Source organism: Anticarsia gemmatalis, chromosome 29 (genome assembly GCF_050436995.1).
Source record: "Anticarsia gemmatalis isolate Benzon Research Colony breed Stoneville strain chromosome 29, ilAntGemm2 primary, whole genome shotgun sequence".
Classification (NCBI taxonomy): domain Eukaryota; kingdom Metazoa; phylum Arthropoda; class Insecta; order Lepidoptera; family Erebidae; genus Anticarsia; species Anticarsia gemmatalis.
The window spans coordinates 2,127,888-2,149,779 of NC_134773.1; the positions used below are offsets into that span (position 1 = coordinate 2,127,888).

General features: G+C 36.8%; 1 protein-coding gene across 4 annotated transcripts in view; it reads left to right on the forward strand.

Moving 5' to 3' along the window:
- The first annotated feature begins 599 nt into the window (after positions 1 to 599).
- LOC142984961 (uncharacterized) overlaps positions 600 to 21,892 on the forward strand; it is a 51,980-nt gene continuing 30,687 nt past the window's right edge. For 3 of the 4 annotated variants that reach the window (XM_076132862.1, XM_076132863.1, XM_076132864.1), the window contains exons 1-2: positions 700 to 897; positions 13,509 to 14,824. In XM_076132862.1, coding sequence (XP_075988977.1) covers positions 13,578 to 14,824 — 1,247 coding nt within the window. In that variant the 5' untranslated portion in view covers positions 700 to 897; positions 13,509 to 13,577. Of the gene's footprint in view, positions 898 to 13,508; positions 14,825 to 21,892 lie in introns of all 4 variants that reach the window. The other variant, XM_076132865.1, reaches the window with a different exon arrangement.

The window sequence follows — 21,892 nt, forward strand, 5'->3', positions numbered from 1 at the left end:
TATGATTCATCTTGTCAGGGTGACCATTGAGTTTAGAATACTACGAATTTTATTAGAAAGTATGTTAAATGTAATTTCAAGTATTAAGTACCTATCAAGTCGGTAATAAACGAAAACAAGCCCCCCAATTATTTTACAATCGATTTCTGGCGAGAAAATTGTTAACAAATGTATAAATTACAAAATTAATTGAGCAATCATAGAAACACAATTCGAGAATGTAATATTTCATGACTTTAATCATCTGTGTAAATTATCAAAATAATCATAATAAATAAACGGTCCGTTAACCTGAAAAAAAAGTAGTTCTATCATCCGACGCGTGCATTCGTTTGCACAACTAAACATTTAACAGTATTTCAGTTAAATAGCACATAGAAACAATAATAACTCAAATTCTTGAAGCGCCCACTCGCAATCTAGGCCACTTTCACCTTACTCCCGTTTCTAAACGGCAATATTAGCAACCCCCAGTGACTCACACATGCCCCATTCTCAAGTGCAAAACTCAATACATCGGGCACAAATAAGTATGCTATTTCCGAACGGGTAACGTGAAACTGCACGGACCAGTCTTAGGAAAGCCAACTGACGCGCGGACGCGACAACCACACAAATAAAAATAAAGACTTTAATTTAGTTTTAATAATCTGTGCATTGTTTTCGAACCGAATTATTTTGATTGGCTGCATGCACTTAGCTGTCAAAGTGGCTGTCAAAATTGCCGCCGGAATTAATGTTTTTGTTTCGTAAATGTTTAATTGTTTTTAGTTAATTGTTATTTAGTTGCGTGTTTGTTTTCTAATAACTGGAAACGCAGTGAGAAATCGAACTGCTTGTGATAGTGTTGTGTTAGTTTTCAAGTGCGGAAGTTTCACATTAAAGAGTTTGTACAAGGTTTGTGTTTACGGTTATTTTTATATGATTTTGTTTTATCTGTGTCAACCAGAGTATTAGATTTTCGAAACTCGTTGTCTATAGATTTTATTACGACAATATTCTTGTTTATATTCACTTTTATATCATTTTATAGTAGTTTAATCTAGTTTTTTTTTTTAAACTTAGACACGTAAATAAGTAGGTCACATAAACAATGACATCTATAATAGCGTTATTAAGACAAATTAATGCAGCATTTGCAAAACTTTACTTTAATGATCCTAGAATGGAAAAGGGCGATACTTTTTGGGGATAGTTGATAGGTAATTTTAAGTTTAAACCTTAAGTTGAAGCCCCAATCTAGTTTCTATTGATAAATCGACATTTTTGATTTACAAACCAATGTTAACAATTGCGATATTCCTAATCCTTTAAAAGCAACTAGAAAGGTCTCACGGGAAATCGAATTTTGAGCTTACTGTAGACATCGGGAGAATTTATTCGTAACTGCACGGTTGCGCGGTGGTTAAGGTGGTCACCTCGCCGCAATAACCGTAGCGCCGCGTGTGGTGGGTCCGGAACCCACCCGGGACAAATCTTTGTGTGATAAGCACGAGTATTTGTTCTGAGCCTGGATGTTAATTTATCTATATAAGTATGTATTTACAAGTATATAAGTATGTTTATCAGTTGTCTGGTTACCATAGTACAAGCTCTGCTTAGTTTGGAATCAGATGACCGTGTGTGAGCTGTCCAAAAATATTTAAAAAAAATTTTATGTAGGTACATTGCTAAGGCTTTATCGTACCAATTACGAAGAACAAGCGTATTGTTAAAACGTTATATTACCGTTATTATAAAAGACTAGCTGACCCGCGCAACTTCGCTTGCGTCACATAAAAGAGAATGTAAAAAAAAACAGTTTTTGTATAATTTTTTACTGTTACTCTGCTCCTATTGGTCGTAGCGTGATGATATATAGCCTATAGCCTTCCTCGATAAATGACCTATCTAAAACTGAAAGATTTTTTCAAATCGGACCAGTAGTTCCTGAGATTAGCGCGTTCAAACAAACAAACAAACTCTTCAGCTTTATAATATCAGTATAGATAGTAAAATATCTAGTCCCATTAACACGATATACAGTAACGCCATGAATTTGAATATATCTACTAAAATAACCGGATTAGCGGTCCAATGGTTAGAAATACAGTTGCTGACCGCACGGCTTATCAGGTCGATTCCCCGGATAGCAATACTATAGTGTGACAACTTAGTAGGGAGTGTAAGCAAAGTTCGCGACTCTTATCGTATGGTTAATGGTCAACCTAGTGTCAAAGTTGTTCAAGTCCGAAGGCTTTTGACATGGCTTAACGACTGTTATCTCAATTGACAACAACCGGGACCGACTTTTTACATGCCCTCCGAAGCACAGAGACGCCTAATTCAAAAACCACTATGCGGTCACCCATCTATGGAATGACCGCGCCAAGGTTCGCTTACCCCATTGTTTACCGACCGGTGAGCGCAACTGGCTATGAGCGCCTCAACTTTGACACTGTGACCGCGAACCGTGAGAAAAATAATAAAATGTCGACGTTTCGATCACGTAACTAAAATTTCATAATTAAAGCTACTAATTGGGCTTATTTCCGGTCTTTTCCGATTCAAAAACAGTTTGTTAAAGAATTTTCACTAAAGAGAAAAGCTATTAAAAGTGAAAATATAACTTTAACGTTTAAATAAACACACGTGGTGTGTGTGACATATGTTTGGAAAGCCATCGGTCACTAATTAACATAATTCGGTGAGATACTGTATTATTTTAAATCTCGCGACTTGTACAAATCTATACTAATATGAATTGTTTGTTTGTTTGAACGCGCTAATCTCAGGAACTCCTGGTCCGATTAGAAAAATTGTTATGTTATTATGTTATTCAGTGCTAGAGAGCCCATTTATCGAGGAAGGTTATAGGCTATATATCATCACGCTACGACCAATAGGAGCGGAGAACCAGTAAAACATGTTACAAAATCGGGGAAAAATTCGACCCATTTTCTCTTATGTGACAACTTTGTATTACTTCAACAATGATTTCTTTCTGAATGGTTTTTATATTGAATTGGGGACGTCTGTAGCGCGATTCTTTACTACTGTCGAGTATAGTCAACTCTAACGGATGACCTATTTTCGCAAAACATTTTAAATATCAAATTCTTGATACTCAAAAGTACTTGTTGGGACCTGGGACTGACTGTAAGAAATCGCGCTGTTATTTATAATCCTGTTATTGTAGGTCGAACTTGCATTTACTAAACCAATCAGCAATTCGAAGATATGTTACAAATAGGAAAATACGCCACATCTTGTCCAAGAATTAGTAGATTATTAGCAGTTCCCTGAACACAATTTCCTGTAAAATCTCCCTGAAACAAACAGGATATCTAACAAACAAAGCTTCTCGATATATCCACATCAGCTGACGTCACTGGCTTGCGCAAGTTTGATTGAGAGCCAAATACTCTGTTATAATGACACTATGAGTATGTTGTGTGAAGTTTAGGGGCAGAGATCGAAACGGTTTTCAATCTGTAGAAATAAAGGGCTGGTACGTTCCTTTTCTTTTACTGCCTCCGTGGCGCAGTAGTTTAGGTCACCACGACGTCATGGGTTCGAATCGCACACGGAGCAATTATTTGTGCGATCCACAAATAATTGTTTCGGGTCTGGGTCTACTTTTTGTCCGTTATTTGTATGTTTGTAGAAGTCCCCGCGACACAAGAGCAATTCTTAGCGAGGGAGTTGTCTTTTTAAACAAAAATAAAACAAATGCTTTCAACGACTAACACGTTAACTTTTGTTTAAAAGAACTGTGAACTCGAGCGCTAACTGCACGTTTGGCTCAGTTTAAGCGGTCACCTCGCCGGAACAACCGTAGCGCCGCGTGTGGTGGGTTCGAATTCCACCCGGGACAAATCTTTGTGTGATGAGCACAAGTGTTTGTTCTGAGCCTGGATGTCAATTTATCTATATAAGTATGTATTTAGAAGTATATAAATATGTTTATCAGTTATTTGGTTACCATAGTACAAGCTCTGCTTAGTTTGGAATCTAATGACCGTGTGTGAGTTGTCCAATGATATTATTTATTTATTTATTATTTATTTAAAGGGTTTAAGGTTAGGTAAGCGATCATAAAAGGGTTCCTTATAAGTTACGTAACCTTAGAAAAGAAAACAAAACAACGCAGCCAGCGAATTGCTTTATGACTAACAAGAAACTTTCCTGGCTAATTAACAATACTGAACACCTGATAGTAAATGTTGCCAATTGTACAAATAATCATTTCCCCGCGTTTTTGATGAGTAAAACACGTAATAGGAAGAGAAATCAACCTCAAACATTAATATAATTGTTGAGTAATTGTGTACTCGTATCCTGGAGTTATGCTGGTAGTTTCACCTTGAAATGTATGAGTATACTAGAGACCGCCCGCGACTTCGTCCGCGTGGAAACCCTTCCCGTGTTAATCCCGATCCGTCGGAAACTCCGACATGAAAAGTAGCCTATGTGTTATTCTGGGTCTTCAGCTAACTATATACCAAATTTCCTTGTTATCCATTCAGTAATATTTATAATCTTAATTATAATCTTATCAGTCTAGTCTTTCTTTCAACTTAATACCAGTATTTTACACGGAGCGACTGCCTATCGGACCTCCACAACCCAATTACCTGAGTTCTAACACAATTCCCCTTGATAAGACTGGTTGTCAGACTTTCAAGCTTCTTACTACTGTTAACGACTGTCAATGTCATTGGTGTGCTGCCTCGGGTTCGAACCTGCGACCACTCACGTGGGAGGTACCAACTTAAACCACTCGGCTATTACTGCTCTTAAAAAATGTATTCACTAGAATTCTATGTCCCGTTAAATATTTTATTAACAAACTTGCACTATGTATTAAATTCGCATAACTGTAGAACTCGTTGGACGGGTCGCGGGTTCGAATCCAGGTCACGAATTGATTAGAATTTTTTGAATATATTTCTTGTCTAGTGGGAATTAAAAAACGGTACCGTTTACGATGAGTTCTTGTAAAACTGGTTTGAAACTACTTGGGTTCAGTGGTTATAGGTGCGACAGTGGACCGTGACTCACTTGGTTTGTACCAATATTTTAAGACTAGTATATGAATGCGGCTTTGCTTGCTTGCATTTTAGGGTGTGTGATTTAAATCTAGTTCATCCATGCGGTTTCGCTCGTAAGCAAACTCTATTTTCGCGTTTTAGGGATGATTTTTTTTTAAATTAGGAAGTTTATTGTATATATAACATCACGCTACGACCAACAGGAGCAGAGTACCAGTAAAAAATGATACAAAACCGCGGGAAAATATGACCCATTATTTGACGACAGCGTAGTTTCTCGGGTCAGCTAGTGTTATATAAAAATGATTTTATAATACTTATGTCTCTCTATCTAAAGCTTGGAGACATCAACAGAATCAGAATAAAACCCTTAAATAGAATATATTAGGTAAATTCCACAAGCATCTTCCGTGAAGGGCCATAAACATTCGTCCACAGATAAAAGAGGCGCCATAATGACAGGATGTGACGTAACAGGAAGCTTATATTTAGAATACTACAGATTCCGGGATATTAACTACGTATATTATATTAACTAGTTTCAGTTAAATATGGACTTACGACTGAAAATTAGGATGTATTTATGACTATTTCTGATGAATAATTTAAAACTTAGCAGAGTTATACACTTTTAGAAAACCTGATCATCGCCTCTAACGAATCTATGCTAATATTATAAAGCTGAAGAGTTTGTTTGAACGCGCTAATCTCGGGAACTATTAGTCCGATTTGAAAATTTTTTACAATGTTAGATAGCACATTTATCGAGGAAGGCTCCTTATCATCACGCTTCGGCCAATAGGAGCAGAGTACCAGTAAAAAATGTTACAAAAACGGGGAAAAAATTCACGCATTCTCTCAGTGACGCAAGCAAAGCTACGCGGGTTAGCTAGTATAATATATATTATTTGATAATTATGTCTAATAAACACATAACTTGGAAAAGTCATTGTTGTGTTGCCTCGGGTTCGAACCTGCGACCACTTGCGTTGGAGATACCAATTTAATTCTCACTTTAAAACCAGCGTTTGAACATGCGTTACTTTGGAATTTAAGAACGTTTTTGACATAAGCTCGAATCTAAATAAGGCTATTATTCTTCAATATTGCATTGATACACAAATCATGATCGCTAACTCCACTGGAAGCTTGCCAGTTATAAAATAACCGCAATTATATCGAAATTGATGCTATATCGACAAAACGAAGCTGTTAATATTTTATTGGTTTGCTAGTAAAATTGTGTTCAAAGATTTTATCGTGTGACTAAGTATAGATGGTAAGTCAGAATTGTGAAATGATTTTTTCTTGGGAATTATCTTCTGGAAAGATCTTAGTGGTAGCGAGTGTACCTAGTTTATACTGATGTTTGAAAAATGGGAAAACACTTAGCTGACTTACCCCCGGTTTTGAGCACATTTAGCGGTAGTTTATCTATTCAATAGCGATTTTTTGTATGAGTATAAATGCTATTGAATAGATAAACTACCTCTAAATGTACCTCAGAAACCGGAGGTTATTTGCTCATTTAAGGATACTATAAAATAGCATAGCTTGAAGTTACTTTTTCTGTTCCACGGCCAGGTAAGGGTCTTCCAAATGGTCTTCTCTTTATAAGACCGGGATTACATCTTGAATCAAGCAAAAATCATACTTATATTATAAATGCGAAAGTTTGTAAGTATGTATGTATGGAAGTTTGTTACTCTTTCACGCAAATACTACTGAATCGATTACGATGAATTGGTATATAGGTAACTAAAGACCCAGAATAACACATAGGCTACTTTTTATCCCGGAGTTCCCGAGGGATCGGGATTTACACGGGAAGGGATTCTACGCGGACGAAGTCGCGGGCGGCCTCTAGTAGAAAACATTTTCTCATTTTCTTTTTTATTACGAGGCCTGTTACAGACTATACAATCATGTTAAGACCAAAAGGTGCAGAGAACTCAACACAGGTCCGAGTAAAACTGCGAGACTGAACTAGTAAAATATTTTTTTCTCGAACCAGGAACTCCCGAGAAAAACATCACAGACTCTTTTAAAAAACAAACTTTGAAACATAAATCTTTATAATTTTAATTTCCACTCAATGTCGTTTCAGGCGCCATGTTGTGACGTCATTCGTTGCTGTAAACCACTTAGCTTTTCATGTTTGTTTATGAGTATTTTAATAATGTTTATGTTTACGCTTTTGCGTTCAATGGTCAGCAGAAGACATATGGAAGATTATTTATTCGCTAACTAAAATTCATAGAAAAAATAACTTCAATTTTTTTCTGTCTGACAGTCGTTAACAGTAGTCAGAAGCTTGAAAGTCTGACTACCAGTCTTACCGAAGGGTATCGTGTTATAACCCAGGTAACTGTGTTGTGGAGGTCCGATAGGCAGTTGCTGCATGTAAAATACTGGTATTCAAATGTGGTGAGACTGGAAGCCGACTCCAACATAGTTGGAAGAAAGGCTAGGCTGATTGCAACCTTTTACATAATAGTTTTGCCAAGGTGTTCATATCAATCGTATATCTTTGCCCCCCTCCCCCCATCAAAAGCACCCCTATTAGGTTCCTACGATTAAGACGCATAAAACCGTATTTAGTAAGTAGACACTTACTAAAAGGTACATAGAATTAAGACAAATAAAACCTAATGAAGTAAGTAGACTAAAAGTTAATTTATTTTCGTAAATGAAGTCTGAGTATTCAATAAAGTGTGTGAATGTGAACTAGAATAAACCGGATACCGACGCGTGTTTCCGTTAGATCAGCTGGTATTAGTAACATAGTGATGTTACTCTGTCGATGAATTACGGTTTTTGAGAAAAAGTTTATATTTTATTATAGTCATTCAGCCTGTGATATATTTGTTTTCTCTTTATGATGTGTTGTGACGTTTAATTCATTAATTTTTAAATCTGTCGCACATATATTATTATCTATATTTACTAAAAAGTGTCCATCAGTCGCGCAAAACGGCTAAATAGATTTTAGATGAAATTTTACAGGGTGAGAGTTATAACACAGCGTACTGTAATGTCACTCTTTTTATATATAGTATCTTAGGTTCTCTATGCTCTCTAATACATAAAAAAATAATGTACAAATTATTTAAATTATGTACTTATATTATAACATCCCTCCATTTGAACTGCACGTTTGGCGCAGTGGTTTAAGCGGTCACCTCGCCGCAACAACCGTAGCGCCGCGTGTGGTGGGTTCGAATCCCACCCGGGACAAATCTTTGTGTGATGAGCATGAGAATTTGTTCTGAGCCTGGATGTTAATGTATCTATATAAGTCTTGTATGTATTTAGAAGTATATAAGTATGTTTATCAGTTATTCAGGGGCCGAAACAGGTCAGTAAAGTCAGTAAAAGTCAGTATTTTAGGACATGGTCAGTAAAAGTCAGTATTTTAGAAAATCGGTCAGTTTTGTCAGTATTTTTCCAAACTCAATTTTGTTTTTTGGTTTTCCTTTGCTGTTGGCCAATCTTACATTTTCGATTTGCCCCGTGATGATATCAGAGGGTTGCTTTGGATGCTTTATACATATATGTAGATGATCTACGTATGTATATATTGAAGCATCACATGACTTCAATAAAATAGCAAATTATTATTTTTTTTAAATCAGTATTTTTGAACTGAAAATTCTGTAGTGGCGTTGTGCACTTTTTTGGAATGGGTAAAAACTTCTAAACTCGCGTGACCTGGTCGAAAATTCGTAAGACCTGATTGAAAATCCGTAAGCCGGGAAGTTTATTAAAGTTTTTGGTGTTCATTGGAGTTCATTGAAGTTTAGTGGAGTATGTCAATTTTGCATGAATGCGCACGACTCACTTGTTCATCAATACATTCTATTTATCTATTGTATGGGTAGTGGTCAACTTAGTGTCAAACTTGTTCAAGCCGACCGAAAGGCCTTTGACATGGCTTAGCGACTCTTATCTTAATCGACAACAACCGGGACCGACTTTATACGTGCCCTAACAAGCACGGGGACGCTCAGTTTAAATACCACTATGCGGTCACCCATCTATAGAATGACCGCGCCAGCGGTTGTTTAACCCAGAGATCGTTTACCGACCGGTGAGCACAACAGCTGGCTATGAGCGCATAATTATACCTACAATAACAATTACTAACAATAGAAAAAGCTTTTCAACACGATAAAAAGGCGGTGCTGGTTGACTATGGGGATGGTGGAGACCAAAAACCGAAAATGAGCTTTTTAACCGACTTCAAATAAGGATTTTGACTTCTCAATTCGACTTATTTTTTTTATTCCATTCATTCACCCGAAAAACGGTTTAGAAATGGTCAGTATTTTTGAATTTTTGGTCAGTAAAATCAGTATTTTCGACCTTGAATTTTGTTTCGGCCCCTGGTTATTTGGTTACCATAGTACAAGCTCTGCTTAGTTTGGAATCAAATGACCGTATGTGAGTTGTCCAATTATATTTATATTTATTTATTTCCCTTCAAAAGCATTTATAATTTCGTCTTCCTCATAGCAATGTGTACAATTTTACAATCGTTTACATTTAATCACAGTGACACGTGTTTGCATATATTATGGCGAATACAACTACGCATACACATACAAATTAACATAGGTAACCTACGCAGTTCTTACATTGTTGAAAATACGAAGACCGATGTTGGGTAGCCTTCACGCACCTTGTATCAAAAAGTTCGTCATCTTGCTTTACATACATATATTTACTAGCTGACTCGTGCAACTTCGCTTGCGTCACACAAGAGAGCCATGATTTTTCCCGTTTTTGTAACATTTTTCACTGGTGCTCTGCTCCTATTGGTCGTAGCGTTATGATATATAGCCTATAGCCTTCCTCGATAAATGGGCTATCTAACACTGAATTAATTTTTCAAATTAGTTACTGAGATTAGCGCGTTCAAACAAACAAACCAACAAACAAACAAATAAACTCTTCAGCTTTATAATATTAGCATAGATAACCGATGGATGTTCTCCGCGGCGGTGGTCAAGGTGGTCGCCGATCCTAGTGCGTCGGGAGTACGTGGGTTCGATCGTGCACAAATAGCTGTTTCTGGTCTAGTTCTACTTTGTATTATCCGTTGTTTGTATGTTTTATACCAGTAGTGAGGGAGTTGTCTTTAAAATAAAAAAGGAAAACAAAGATAATATTACTCGTATACCCATGAATGCTCACAAACTTATAGTAAGTAGATGTATAGTTGGCCACGCCATCATGTCTGTAGTAAGGTATTCCACTACTCGCCAGGACTGCACACGACCACACATGACCACGTTCACTTCCACGTGGTCAAACTTGCGTGTACTATTACGCGTAGCATATAATATATACTATATCTATACTAATATTACAAAGCTGAAGAGTTTGTTTGTTTGTTTGAACGCGCTAATCTCAGGAACTACTGGTCCGACTTGAAATATTCTGTCAATTTTAGATAGTCCATTTATCAAGGAAGGCTATAGGCTATATATCATCACGCTGCGACCAATAAGAGTAGAGTACCAGTAAAAAATGTTACAAATGCGGTGAATAATTTCACCCATTCTCTCTTATGTGACGTAAGCGAAGTTGCGCGGGTATTGTGTACCATATAGTACAGTTGGTTACGCCATCATGTCTGTAGTAAGGTATTTCACTACTCGCCAGGACTGCACACGACCACACATGACCACGTTCACTTCCACGTGGTCAAACGTGCGTGTACTATTACGCGTAACATATAAATAAAATATTGGCACGAGTTAAGCATTGATTGATGTGTAGTGAAAGTGATGGGTGATTTATTGCTTGTAGTGCCATTGTTTGAAGAGAAAAAGGATTGTCTTTTTTATATTGTAGAGAGTTTTCATACAACTGTACTATATTGGAACAAGGCAGTATAGTTTAACCCTCTTATTCATAAACACACAATAAACCTATTTTAGTTAAAAAATTACTACAATATGTTTTCTCTTTTTCATTTCGCTAAGGAGTGAAAGAAACAAAACTCTTTATAAGCCTTTCATAACTTCATATAATTTTATGAATAAGAAGGTAACAGTTTAGATTATCTTTAGCTGTCTGAAAACCAGTTAACTTAAGATTGGCAAATTTAACAGTCTGATTACAGTCATACCGAAGGGTACCCAGGTAACTGGATGTGAAGGTCCGATAGCAGAACCACAAATAATTGTTTCGGGTCTGGTTGTACTTTGTGTCCGTTGCTTGTATGTTTGTAAAAGTCCCCGCGACACAAGAGCAATTTTTAGTGCGGGAGTTGTCTTTTTGTAACAAAGAAAGGAATTTATAACGAAAGGTTACTACTAACTACTGGAGAGGAGTCCGTGGTTTTGTTACAACAGTCGCGTAGATCCAACTCTAAGGTTAAGCTACGCTTACCGAGGTTTTTTTTGAAGTCAGGAGCTTGTAAGTCTGACAACCAGTCTTACTGAGGGGTATTGTGTTATAGCCAGGTTATGGATGTCTGATAGGATTCTATATAAAATCAAAAGACCGAAACGTATTTTAGCTTTCCCTTAGTGAAAATTTTAACGTAAATCTATACTTAATATTATCTATACTTAATATTATAAAGCTGAAGAGTTTGTTTGTTTGTTTGTTTGAACGCGCTAATCTCAGGAACTGCTAGTCCTATTTGAAAAAATATTTCAGTGTTAGATAGCCCATTTATCGAGGAGGGCTATAGGCTATATATCATTACGCTACGACCAATAGGAGCAGAGTAGCAATAAAAATGTTATAAAAACGGGGAAATTTTTTACCCATTCTCTCTTATGTGAGGCAAGCGAAGTTGCGCGGGTTAGCTAGTTTTAAATAAACATGTATTACTATAATGATTACTTTCTTTTCGCTTCGCTTTGTATAGACGGTACAGTTTAATTAAAATTTTACCGTAAATCAATCGATATATCATTAACATCACTACAGTCGCACGCAGCCATACATCTATATTTAGGCAGACACTGACCTTAGCTGTTTATGGCCGCACATGGCTCGTCTCCGTTTAATTGTTCGACGCATGTGGTAGTGACGTATACAGTATTTAATGGAGATATGATACACAAGTAAACCTGTGTAACTATACATTACGATGGTTTACTGTTGTTCAAAATCGTTAAATCAAATTGAAAAGCTTAAGTTACATGTTTGTTGAGTAAAGTTTTGTCTAGTGTTGCAAATTGATAAAACAAGCAAATTAATATGTATATAGTTTGCGGGGGTGTGTAGTATAAAGGCTACTCGGCCTACTTCTTAGAAAAAAAAACTGTTTCCTTAATTGTGTAAAATACATAGAACTAAGTGAAAATTTACGGAATCCTTACAGTAGTTGTTCCGTTGGTCCGTCTGTTATCCTTTTACGTGTACACTAAAGGAAACAAACAACTGATTTAGAAAACAAACCACATACTTTATCCATTTCTTTCTCATATCTCAGATATTGGACTTAAAGTTACAATTTCGGAAGTTCAATATCTTGACTTTAGAGCTTAGAACTTCGGATCTCTCGCTCTTTCTACCTGAATACGACAAGGACGGTCTACGTCACCTAGTTTCCTAGTTGAATCAATCATCGCGCTATTACATAAAGAGGTGAGGCACGTAAACAATTGGCAAGGACGAGTATAATTAGTATTGGCTCTGAGCCTACTATTGACCAATCGGCTCTGGAAAAAAATATGACATCCATACTATCCAAACTTCCATACTAATATTATAAATGCGAAAGTAACTCTGTTTGTTTGTCTGTTACTCAATCACGCCTAAACTACTGAACCAATTTGCATGAAATTTGTTATGGAGATATTTTGATACCCGAGAAAGGACATAGACTACTTTTTTCCCCGGGAAAATGACGCAAATGACGAAAAAATTACCTTTTAAATTCGGTCTATTATTGTACTTTAAAGATAGGGTGAAGGGAAGGAAAAGTTACTATAACCATATCCTATTTCAGTTGGGTAGAAATCGAACTTGGAACTAAGCAGTCGTGTTTTGATCTCAATAAATTTTGATTAATGAAATCTCGAAAAAACTGTCAAAGCTTTTTCTTGTACTTAGTCATTTTACAAATATTTAGATAATTAATTTACATCTACAAGCAATAAATTTCTAGCTATTAGTTGTTCTCTTTCATCAAAGAAAGTTCTAAGCATTCTCGATACTTCTTAAAGTCATTGCACCCGTAAATTAACACACACATAGTTGACATTCAGCTTTCATTGTGTTTATTATATCTGTCAGACACTAAGACAGAGATTAAACGCCGTAATATAAGCACGACTTCAAATTAATTGCATTCTAAGTCTATTTTTCTAACACCCACGTAAAAACAACGTTTATGTCGAAAATCTTCTCTCTAATACTCTGATTGACCGACAATTTTCATATTTGTAACGTACAGTATATAATATATACTAGTATATCAACGTCAATACATAAATATTTCTCCAATAGGATAGTTTATAACGCCGCAAACAGTCGGCGGGCCCGCGTCGCTCCGGTCGGACATGACAACCGATCGAAATGTTTAACTTCTTCAAGAGAAAAGGCGGCAAGCCCGAGGCCGCGCCGGCGACGCCCGAACCTGCCCGAAAGCTCCCGAACCCAGAGCATACAAAATTAACATCAGTCACTGCGCGCGCGCAACGAAACGACACAGAACCAAACGAAAAATTTAACACAATACGTAAAGATGTAGTGAATCTTTTATTACCTGAGACTGATTACAACAACCAGAAGACTGGAGTCGGCGCCATATTGCAAATCATGGCGGGCAAACGGAAGAGAGGCAAGCGGAGAAATGCACGCACCGAATCATGTCGAATAAGCCCCTTGAAAGAGACGAACGTATTGCAAAGGAGCAATTCTGATCGGAAGGCGAATGACGTAGCCGTTCCCACACAGGCCAAAAATAATTCAGACGATGCCGAGTTCGTTAAAGCACTGGTACTGCAGAAATATTCTAAGAGCAACGATAATAACAAGCAACACGTGTCCTTAGTGTACGTAAATGAACCGCAGTTGGACGAGAAGAAGCATGCCGAGGCATTGTTGAGGGAGATCGCGAGGACTATAGACTGTACAGTGGACCAGTTGAATGAAAATAAACAGATGGGTGGGAGCGACAGCAAGCTCGACAACGAGCCTCTATACGAGACGATAGACGAGAGACACACAGCATACAGAAACGATTTGAAAGGAGAACTAGAGAAATTATTAGAAAAAGATTCAAAAAGCGATAGTTTAAAATCTATAGACGCAGAATCTCCTGGAATTTCTAAAAAATCTAATTTGAAACCTCCCAAGTCTGACACGGAAGGGTGTTCGGACGACGATAGATCGGATTGTGGGAAGAAACGAGTGACTTTTAGAAAGCATATTGTATTTGATGATGGAGAACAACAGACTGACGAAGAGGTCTGTTCTTCATTCGAGTCTTTAAGTTCCGAAGACGAGGAATACTTAGAAGATGCCGAAGATATCTTCGAAGACAATAAGACAGTAATTAATGTGAATGAGAAAGAACCGGTGACTATTAAAGTGGAAAGTCCTGATACTTTGAAAAGGATTTCAAGTGATAATAGTGACAGTGGTTTTATAGAGATAGGTGATAAAAGTGAGGTCGAGAGGACGGTGGACAGTGAGGAGAGTGAAGCCAGTGAGTGCGAGAGTGAGACGGAAGAGGAGATTATTGAGGAGATCATTGAGGAGGTCAGCATCTGTGAACCGATTGTTATTGATCCTGACAGTCCGAAACATGTGGATAACCAGTAAGTAATTTAAAAAGTATATTAACGCCATTATGGTGTATGTGGTGGTTAAGGCGGTATGTGCAAGTTGTGGGTTCGATTCCCAAACACGAATATGTGTACGGCTTACAAATGTATTTTACTAATATATTGACGTTATTTAAAAGTCTGTGGTGTACTTGTAGTGGTATGTGCATGTCATGGGTTCAAATCCCACACACTGAAAAAAATATGCGTGATTCATTTTCCAACACGTATTTACAACACAGCAAAACCAGGGACAAAAGTTTATATTTGTAAAGAGTGCGATTCTAGTAAATAAGCTACAACACTGTGAAGTTTCATCAAAATCCGTTTAGTAGTTTTGACGTGATAGAGTAACAAATATCCAAAACTTTCGCATTTATATTATTAGTATATACATAAGTTTTTCTTACACGAGATTTTTAAACTGCTTCGTTCCTGACGGTCGTAGCATTATCTATTCCTATAAAAAGCCCAATAAACAGGATGTGAAACGTTAAAAGTATTTTTCCCAACGGACTAGTCGTTTCGGAGATATACGCGTTTAAACAAACATCTTTAATTTTATGATTATTACTAGAAAATGGATACGCTGAATTGGTAATTCAACTAGTTTCAATTACTAATTTGTATAACATATCTATACTAATATTATAAAGCTGAAGAGTTTGTTTGTTTGTTTGTTTGTTTGTTTGTTTGTTTGTTTGTTTGTTTGAACGCGCTAATCTCAGGAAGTACTGGTCCGATTTGAAAAATTCTTTCAGTGTTAGATAGCCTATTTATCGAGGAAGGCTATAGGCTATATAACATCACGCTACGGTCATTAGGAGCGGAGTAGCAACGAAAAATGTTACGAAAACGGAGAAAATTTTGACCCATTCTCTTCAGTGACGCAAGCGAAGTTGCGCGTGTCAGCTAGTACGTAATATATCATCACGCTATACTCATGGTCATGGGCTTCCCTTGAATCATTCACGTCCATACATCTTGTCATACAGGACCAAAAATCTATACTATATATATATTATATATTATATATTATATATATATTATAAAGCTGAAGAGTTTGTTTGTTTGTTTGTTTGAACGCGCTAATCTCAGGAACTACTGGTCCGATTTAAAAAACTATTTCAGTGTTAGATAGCCTATTTATCAAGGAAGGCTTTAGGCTATAATATCATCACGCTACAACCAATAGTAGCTGAGTAGCAGTAAAAAATGTTACAAAAACGGGGAAAAATTTACCCATTATCTTATGTGACGCAAGCGAAGTTCCGCGGGTTAGCTAGTGTTACTATAAAACAAAAAGGTTTTTCCGATTCGTCAGATTAGTTTTTGAGATTAGCACGTATAAACAAACAAAGTCTCTGATAGTCCGAGTTTAACAATAGAATGTGAATAAGCATTGTATTTCATTAAATACATATACATACATGAAATTGTCAACAGTCTGTTCTGAAAGATTCAGAGAGTTGCTGACATATTTGTATTACCGAATATCCAGTTGCCATAGCCAGTTGTGTACTCGGACGTAAACGATCTGTTGGTTAAGCAACCTATGCCGCGGTCATTAAATAGATGAGTAGCAACTTACCCCCGTTTTCTGAGTACATTTAGCGGTAGTTTATCTATTCAATAGCGTTTTTGGGCTAGTGGGGCTAGTGGTTTTAGCTGGACATCTCCGCACGTTAAAAGTCGGTCCCGGTTGTTGTCAATTATGATAACAGTCGTTCATTTCAAAGTCCTTCGGGCGGCTTAAACAACTTTGACACTAGGTTGACCACTAACCAAACCAAATAAAGGATTCGAAAATATACTTGCAAATCTCGCAATTAATATATTTTCGCATGTCACAACTCAAGGAAGTAATTAAATAGTATGAGTAATAATAAAATATGTATAATCTACATGAATCTTGGCCAAAGTGTCCGTAAATTTGTATGTTCATTGCAGTAATTATACGCAACACTTGTTATGATGCGAGTAAAACTGTTTTAATTAAAAATAGTCATGATTTAATTCCACTGGTTTTCAAATTTCCATGGTTTGATAGCAATAGAATATGAACTTGTAATAAAAGCTTTTCTCTACACAAAAATGCTCGATATTTGGATAGCACACGAGCTCACTGAAAGAAACTTAATGAACCGTGTACCTTCTCATTTCTGATTCTTAAAGCCAAAGAGATTTTATTACAAGTTCATGCATACTATAATGCGAAAAGATTTTTTCCTCGACCTAATACATTTATTGAGAGCATGCAAAGTCCCCAACTTGGCTCACGTGGTGGACTCAACGCCTTAACGCCTCCCTCGTTTAGGAGGAGACCCTTGCCCTGCTGGGACAGTAATGGGTGAAAAAAATGAATGGATGTTAGGACATTGACAAGTGAACAGTTTGAAAAATAATTTATCACACGAATATCGATTGATGATATCGATTTGGCAGTAGATAAACGATCTATCTTTCTATCGCAATCTATCATTGACTTCTTCTTATCGTATGGTTAGTGGTCAACCTAGTGTCAAAGTTGTTCAAACCGCCCGAAGGCCTTTGACGTGGCTTAATGACTGTTATCTTTATTGACAACCACCGGGACCGACTTTTTACGAGTCCTCCGAAGCACGGAGTCGCTCAGTTCAAATACCACTATGCGCTCATCCACGTATAGAATGACCGCGCCAACGGTTGCTTAACCCACAGATCGTTTACCGACCGGTGAGCACAACTAGCTATGAGCGATATTATGTCTTTTATATTATATCTAATATCCTCTATGGATGCTGGAATGGTATATTGTCCAACAAATCCCTGAGATTGTGACATTTTACGTGCCCTCCGAAGCACGGAGACACCCAGTTGAAATACCGCTAAGCGGTCACCTAACCATGGATCGACCGCGCCAAGATGTTCTATCGATTTGGCAGTAGATAAGCGATCTATCTTTTATCGGCGATCGTTTCTTACTATCGCAATCTATCATTGACAAATCGTACAAACTGATTTAGTAGTAGGAACGCCTATCCTTTGATGATGACTCATCTTGCAGAGAGCTCTACGTGTGGAGGGTGTACGAAGTACAAAGTGTCGAATCTATGACTTACAGCATGACTGTTCTGATATACTACTGCTGTACCTTTAGACCTTAATTCCGTAGAATTTTGTATATCAAATGGCCATTTATATGATGCCGAAATCTGAACCACTGCTGGACAACTGTCTCTTCACAGCTTTCGAAGAGAAAAGCTAGTCTACAGTACAAATTGGAGTGTGCCTCCTTGCGATTTATAAAAATTGCTGCATATGTAAATATCATAATAGTATGCATATTAACTTGCCTAATTAAACTAAACAAAAAGTAATCATTGCCCGTTTGTCTGTTCGCGATGAACTCAAAATCTACTTAACAGAATTTTATGCAGTTTTTAATAGGTAGTGATTTTTGATTATGTTTAATTGAAATAAATTGAAAAACTCTTTATTATACACGTAATACAAAAATAACTAATAATTCTTAGCGTATCTGTAGGGACAGTCGCACAAGCATATAAATATAATGAGTGCTCAAAATATAATATGTATACGTTCGATTCGTTATTTCCTTAGCAAATAATGCCCCTGTGTTACTCCGGCAAAGTCGGGACCGGCAACTTGTCTAGCATAAATCAAAGCCCAAATTTAGTTTGAAAGGTCTCACATTCTGTAAGTCTTAATAGATTGATTTCTGATCTCACGTGGACTCTCTCCACGTTTATTACTACGCACAAGTAACTGCGTGATACGACGTGCGTTGTTTGTACGCATCAAAACATTGGATGTGATACAATTGATTTATTTGGTATGTTTGTCATCAACGAAATTAGGCCATTTTTATCAATGCTATTTTTTTATAGTGTTTAGAAGTTCTCGAATACGCTTGTGTTACGTTTTTACGACCTCCGTGGCGTAGTGTTTCCAACTCAACTCACTTTTGAAATCCATTTTAGATGCGGATCCCGCCCGGGACAAATGTTTGTGTGATGAGCATGAGTATCTGTCTAAAGCAGTGGTTCCCAACCGGTGGTCCGCGGGAGTCAAAATGTGGTCCGCGAATGACTTTAAAATTTAAAATTTTGAGGATTATTATTATACTTTAACTTTAATATACTAACATAGTGGTCCCTGCTAACAAGAATAATATAAAGGTGGTCCCGGACTAAGAAAAGGTTGGGAACCATTGGTCTAGAGCCTGGTTGTAAATGTATCATGAAAGTATTTACTTAGAAGTACACATATAACTACATTTATCAGTTATTTGGTTACCATTGTACAAGATCTGCTTAGTTTGGAACAAAATGACCGTGTGTTAGTTGTCCAATGATATTTATATTACCTTTACCACGACTCGCGGGGTTCGCTTCTTTATCTTAACATCTCCATCGCAGGTAAATTTAATCTTATTTTTTTATATATAAAAAAAACTAACTAAGTTTCTATCGTAATTACGCACAAAGGGTTATGTTGAAAAAAAAAACACGTTTGCCAAGTACAGAGTAAATAAAAACTTTTAAGACGCCAATACTTCAAGATTCTTTCTTTCATTATGAGACAAGACGCATTATTTACTTTTCCAATGCTTTTGTAAGTCTTCTCGCCTATCCAATAAGACATTTCTCTTCACATCTTGTGTACAATATCCATATATTAGCGTCGTCCGCGGCCACGGCCATCTGTTTCGCTAAATTAGGACGTGAACTTAACATTACACGTGTTCAACGTAAACAAAGATAACAGATCTGTTTGTAAATAACATTTTATTGGGCCTTATTTATATAGATTTAGCGGGAATTTCTCACGAATTCACTTGCTCGGGGAAGGAAAACATCGCGAGGAAAAAAATCAGGTGGCGGACGAAGTCGCGGATAATAAACTAGTATATAATAACTTAGTAAATCGTGAGGAAATCTTGCATTCCTAAAATTTGTCTAATACATTTATTGAGGGCATGCAAAGTCCCCAAGCCGCACTTGGCCAGCGTGGTGGACTCAAGGCCTAACCCCTCCCTCGTTTGGGAGGAGACCCTTGCCCAGTGGGATTAAAAAAAAAGGTGCCGTAAATGGTAGAGAATTGATAAGTTTACAGTTAACGGATCTATGTTTTATTTAACTTGTAGGCTTCGTAATAAGAAGATAATTGATTAAATACGAATATGTCTGCAAAATAGTTTTTTTGAGCGCAGGACCGATATCGTTATATGTTGCAAGGACACAGGGACAAATAAATTTTAGAATTTTTTGAAAGAAAAACGCAGCAACAATTTATGTGCCTGATATCGGCTCGATCTTATGCTTTTAAGACTGTCAAAAGAGCTTTTAGTGTTATGTCAAAGACCATCGAGCAACTTCGACAACCTATCAATAATTCGGTATATTCCCAGTTGTCACCTCTAACACTGTCCCCCGGGGTGACAACTGGGAATAAAGGTAGGAAAAAAATTCCCATTTGTCACTCATGGGTGACAACGTAGAGGGGACAACTGGGAATCATTCAGAGATAGAAAGTTAAATTACGCTTTATAACGCAATTGACTTGACTTATTAGATCAATGATTATTTAGGGCTATTGACAAGATATTTATGTATGCAAAACTAGTAAACAAGAAACAGATTCGGTTCAGTAGTTGAAGCATGCGTGCAACATATGCATGTTTAATTCAAATCAATCATTACGATTTTTTTATATTTTTACTAGCTTTTCGCTACGACTCCGTCCGCTGTGATTTAAGTTATATAGCTTAACTAGCTGACCCGCGCTACTTCGCTTGCATCATATAAGAGAGAATGGGTCATAATTTTCCCCGTTTTTCTAACATTTTTTACTGATTCTCTACTCCTATTGGTCGTAGCGTGATGATATGCAGCTTATAGCCTTCCTCGATAAATGGGCTATCTAACACTGAAATAATTTTTCAATTCGGACCAATAGTTCCTGAGATAAGCGCGTTCAAACAAACAAACAAACTCTTCAGCTTTATAATATTAGTATAGATACATACAATATTGTCTCTACCCGCGACTACATCCGCTTGAAAAGATTTTCCGTCATAAATAGTGTATCCTATGTTTTAATCTAGGATATAAATCAGTCCCAATTGTTGTCAATTAAGATAACAGACGTCAAGCCACGTCAAAGGCCTTCGGGCGGCTTGAACAACTTTGACACTAGGTTGACCACTAACTATACGATAAGATGAAGCATAGCGTTTCAGATTATCTATCTGTCATCAACCTCTCCTAAGTCATTCACCTATCAAATTAGACCTAATTTATATCAAAATACGAAACAAAAATATGTTTACAATATCATATGACCGGGATAAATATTTTTCGCGCGTATTTTTGACAGCTCAAGGCCGCCATATTGGCATTTGACGCACGTTGCCTGAGTCATGTCGTGTTCTTTATTTAAAACAAAGAAAGTTTTTAAATTCTCGATGGTTACAGTGACTTTTTGAAATAGGTTACTGTGCTTTTTGATACTTTTTTAAATATGTGCTAATTGTTTGTAAATTATGTATCTAAAAATAAACTTTTTAGACATTGTTTTTCTCTACTTTTTCTATAGGTTAGAAGTAATTTTGGCAATGTTTTTTAAGTCGGTCAAAAGCTTTTAACCGTACTTGTAACCTTGCTTTGTTAACTATTTTTATTTGTTAGATTTTTTTAAGACTTTCGGTAGACATTAGGAGCATTGGTAGAGTTATAATTTTTTCGACGTCATATTTCAAGCAATTTTGCGCAAATATATGAAAATCCTCCTGAATCACTCTGTGTAATAGTGAAAACCGCAAGAAAATCTGTTTACTGTTTAGTGGTTTTTACGTTTAAAGAGATGTGGGGGGCAAGTCATTGTTGCTATCGAATCTTTCGAAAGCATTGCCTCAACGGAGATTCGAATTCAAGTCTGTCTCCTGCTCAATAATGTAATAATCCTTCTTCACCGGTATTTGGCTATGACGGTTAGTTTTATTAAAGCTATGTAGGATTTTGTTTATACCGTCGCGCGTGTGGTACACTCTCTATTCCA